Source organism: Solanum lycopersicum, chromosome 3 (assembly GCF_036512215.1).
Source record: "Solanum lycopersicum chromosome 3, SLM_r2.1".
NCBI lineage: Eukaryota > Viridiplantae > Streptophyta > Magnoliopsida > Solanales > Solanaceae > Solanum > Solanum lycopersicum.
Genome location: NC_090802.1, coordinates 3,763,134 through 3,767,678, shown reverse-complemented (window position 1 = coordinate 3,767,678; position 4,545 = coordinate 3,763,134). Strand labels below are relative to the sequence as shown.

General features: G+C 31.1%; 1 protein-coding gene across 1 annotated transcript; it reads right to left on the bottom strand.

Moving 5' to 3' along the window:
* Positions 1–466: 466 nt before the first annotated feature.
* CPT3 (cis-prenyltransferase 3) lies at positions 467–2,399 on the bottom strand. The gene is given in 2 exon segments (NM_001320192.2): positions 467–1,699; positions 2,280–2,399. A coding segment is annotated over 1 exon segment (873 nt). The 5' UTR covers positions 1,658–1,699; positions 2,280–2,399; the 3' UTR covers positions 467–784.
* Between the last annotated feature and the right edge of the window lie 2,146 nt (positions 2,400–4,545).

Genomic DNA, 4,545 nt, shown 5'->3' with positions numbered 1-4,545 from the left:
GTTAGAGTTAGACACAAGAAGTTGATAAGGGCTGACTCACAAGAGCTTAGGGTAATGAGTTATGTATAAAGCTGGGAGAACGAGACTTACAAAACAGAGCATCGAAGTAGTTAGAGGAGATGAAATCTACATATGGCTTCAAAAGTTCATCTCAGCTGATGTTCAATGCTTTGCTAAATGATACAATGCTGAAGGCCTAACCCCTGTTCTCTTCTGCTATAAGGTAAGCTGCATATAAAAAGCAAAGAAAAGTAATTTGGATGAGGCTTTAATTGGTCTGAGTTGGGAACGGTGAAATTCTCTTCATTGAGAGATAGAAGTAGTAAAAAAGCTGTTTGGTGAAGTTAAATCGGCCTCAACCAAGAGTAGCTTAGGAACTGAATAGGATTTGTTAAAACTACAAATCTTGGAAATGGTTATAAGGTTGTTTCAATATCACAAGTAAATGGTCCATAAGAATCCAAAATTGCAAGAGGCTAAACATTTGATTCATGATAATTAACTTCTCACTGATACAACAATTTCCAAGGCCAGATCTTAGTGTACAATACATTCACTGCTTGCTATCAAGGCGCATCCAATATTAGCTCAATCAGACTCCCACTACTTATTTGATTTGCTAGAACCAATTGATAATTTACTGACTGTATCTACATGAAAAGAACACTAAAAACCAGTGCTAATCCATGCTAACATATTAGTAGACGAGAACTGCATTGAACAAATGGAGCAGCAAGACAAAATCACAGCAGGATTAAAGTGATTAAGAAATTTTACGTATACTTCATGACTGCTTCTTTTTTTCCTTCAAATACAAGTAGTTTCTCTGGAAGTCTAAAATTACCCAAATCAAATGCCTTAAACCAATCTCAGGCCATAGTGCAGCAGGAGAATAAAGAAGACAATGTGAACTTTGCCACAAAAGAAAATTGCTTAAACGAGTTGCTCCAGAAGTCCGTATAATAATGTCTGGATCAGGACAAACTGACATGTACATATGTCTGTCAACATTTGTCACACCAATCCGGTGCTCATTCTTGTCCTTCACATTTTCTTCGAGTCTAATTAAATTGCTTCCATCATTATTTACATCTAGTTTTCTAATCTCGTCCCATTTTTCTTCACAAGATTCTTGAACAGCATGGACAATCTCATCTGTTGATGTGTAGGCAACACAAATAGACAATATAGCTTTTGAATTACCTGATGTCTTTACCATAGCCCTCTCGGCGGCTAACCTGACATGGTCACTCAAAAGTTTAAGGTTTCCTTGAAAGTAAATTCTAATACCAAGGCGGTTTACAATGCTCTCCTCTTTTGTTAATTCATCAATTTTTTCCTGCATCAGTTTCATTAGTGATACAACTTCTTCAGGCCTTCGCTTGAAGTTATCAATGCTGAATGCATAAACTGTTATATATTTTACACCAAGCTCGTAACAATATTTTAGCATATTGATAAGAGCTGAAAATCCCGCTCTATGTCCATTCCCATCAAGCAAGTTCTGTTTCTTAGAATATCTACGGTTTCCATCCATGATAAAAGCAATGTGACTAGGAACAGGACCCACACTAAGTATAGAAAATATACATTGGCGAACAAAGCTGCTAATATTTTCACATAAATGCCCCACTTTTTTACCGTTCACACCTTCCATATCAACCCTCGAATTAATACTTGATCATGCTCCAAAATCAACCTAATCAAACATTAGAGAATTTTGTGTCAACTAATCGAATAAAATCAACTTTTTTCTGTCATTAAAAAAAAACAATGCAAAACAAGAGAAATCATCACAGAAGTAAATTCGCATCACAATAAAATTAGCACAATGAGCTACTTCTTGTCATGCACTAGACTCTTTAAATTTCGAATAATGACACCAGGAAGTTTCTTGAGTTCTACAATAATCCGAGTTATAGTAACTCAAAACTACTCTTGACTAAGAACCAGTGTTCTTCTTATGACATACACACATCAAATGCAATAACTAGAATCAGTGAAATACACAAATAACATATCAAATCCAATAACTAGATTTAGTTCAATACACAAATAACATGTCAACAAAAGTAATGCAAATTAAGACGAAACACTGCTATACATTTTGAGAATAAAAATTCAGATCTGTGAGAGAGTCGGTCAACAGAGAAGCCAAATGCAAAACCAAAACTAAAGAGAACAACCAACAATAGCATCTAATACTTAGACAGGATTTAGTGACAGAATAACACTAAAGTAAAAGTAAAGAGCAGTGCAACTTTGAACTAACAGTGCACCTTTGAGTTGTGATCAGAAAACAGTGCCGGCTGATGATGTTAGAGGAATCAACGTCGGCGGCAGACTCTTCTCCCGTCTCTCCTCTAACACATGTAGTTTAGAGATAGATCTCTGCTTTTGACCAAAATACAAATACAAATACAAACAAGAGAACTAAATTAAGGGTTTAAATTATGTTTTTTCATTAAAAAATAATTGAAGTCATTTTTATCTATTGAACTTGTTACATCAAATTAGTAATTAGTATAAATATAAATTACAATAATTGAGTTAGGGTTAAGGGGGAGGTGGGATTAATCATAAAGGTAAGAAGCAATTTTCGCCCATAAAGTAAAAATTTACTTAGATTGAGTTATTGAGATTTTTTCCCTTAATAATAACTAACAGGGGCGTTTGTGATTTGGTTTGGATTGGTTATTAATTAGAATCAAAATCAAATCTATCTGGTCAGTTTTTTAAATTTTTAAAATCAAATCAAACCAAACGAAAAAAACAACAATCAATTTGGTTTGGTATTCTTTTGAGGACTTACGTATCTCGATAGATATAAACACTAAGTATATGAACAATCTATAGAAAAACTAGTGTTGATTCAGCCAAGCAACTAAGCAATATTAGAGTTATCATTACACGAACAAAATGATTCATTTAAGAGAAAGTGCGACTATTTTATGTGAAGTATAGTATGTACGAACTAAGATTGATTTTGATGGACTTGGATTTGAGATTGTTATACTTTGGCTAAAGTGTTGGTCTTGAGAAAATGATAAAGTTAAAAACTTAAAAGTTAATTAAAATTTAACAAAATACTTTTAATTTCTTTATGAATTATATATAAATAATTTATAAAATTTATATATCTAATTTGTTGGTTCGAATTTGGTTATTTTTGCAATTATTTTTTAGTAAAATCAAACCAAATCAAATAGTATCGGTTTTCAAAATTTAAGAGCTAAACTTAATAAACTGAACCAAATATCAATTTTTTTTAATCGGTTTGATTCAGATTGCGATTTGATTTGGTTGTTAACCATAATCATGAACAGCCCTAATAACTAGTATGATACGGAAATAAAATTAAAATTAGATTTTTTTAAACTTAAATTTAATACCTCATTCAAATTATCAGATATATTAGATATTATTTTTACAAAAAATTTAACTATTATATTGTTTAATGAAATATACTCCTTCTCTCTCACGTCCCACCCCACTCCCTATACCCAATAATTAATAAATTTATATGAATAAAGATAATGAGTTGTGTTTCAAATTGTTAATATTGATCTTTTATTATTTTATCATTTGGTTTAATATAATTATCAAGTTCTCTACTTATATCTCAATAAAAATAAAAGCTAGTTATTTTGTTTACTGAGAATTTATAAAAATTTGAATTTTTATTTTATTATTCAATTTCCACCGGCCCCTCCCTTCCTCTCCGTACATTATAAGTTACATAAATTTCAGGAACACAAAAATTAATAGTTTTAATATATTTTTAATTGTATTTTTGGACTAAATATATCCCCTCTATTATACTTTCGAACTAAATATGTTTTTCCCATTGTATTTTCGGACTAAATATATCCTTGTGACTAACAGAGGACACACATACAATTGACACACGTACGATTGATAGGAAACTCATAGGAATTCAAGAATATAGAAAATTATGTGCTCTATGACATGGGGCTATTCAAACGAAAAGCGCTAAAAAAATATCAAGAAAAAATTATCAATTTTATCATGATTTCGGGGAGCAAAAAATGGACTTGCCACAACCTTATCATGTCTCTATTTCTTGGACTCGAGTTTGACGTATCCAATACAAATGCTCAAGAAGTTATTGTGCCGCACTACAACATTATCTATTACTAGCTACAAAAGTTAAGCTACAAATTCAAACCGTGGCTATTATATAGTAATAGCTACAATAAATCTTTAATTTTTTAGCTATTTAAACATTTATAAATTTTCTTAGCCACAAAAATTAATTTGGCGAAGCAAAAATGGTTATTTTTATTACAATTGCTAATAATTGTGGCAATAATTATATGAATAGCTACAACTTTATTGCTACAATGTAATTTTGTAGCTGTTAAAAAAATTTGTCACACAATAAAAGTTAGTGTAGCAATAGAAACTTTTTAGCCACAATAAATTATTCGAAATAAGATGATGTCGCTAAATAAATACTTTTGCTTCAAGTTATAAAAATTTGTGGCAATAGTTAATTGATATAGCCACAAGTACTTTTTTATA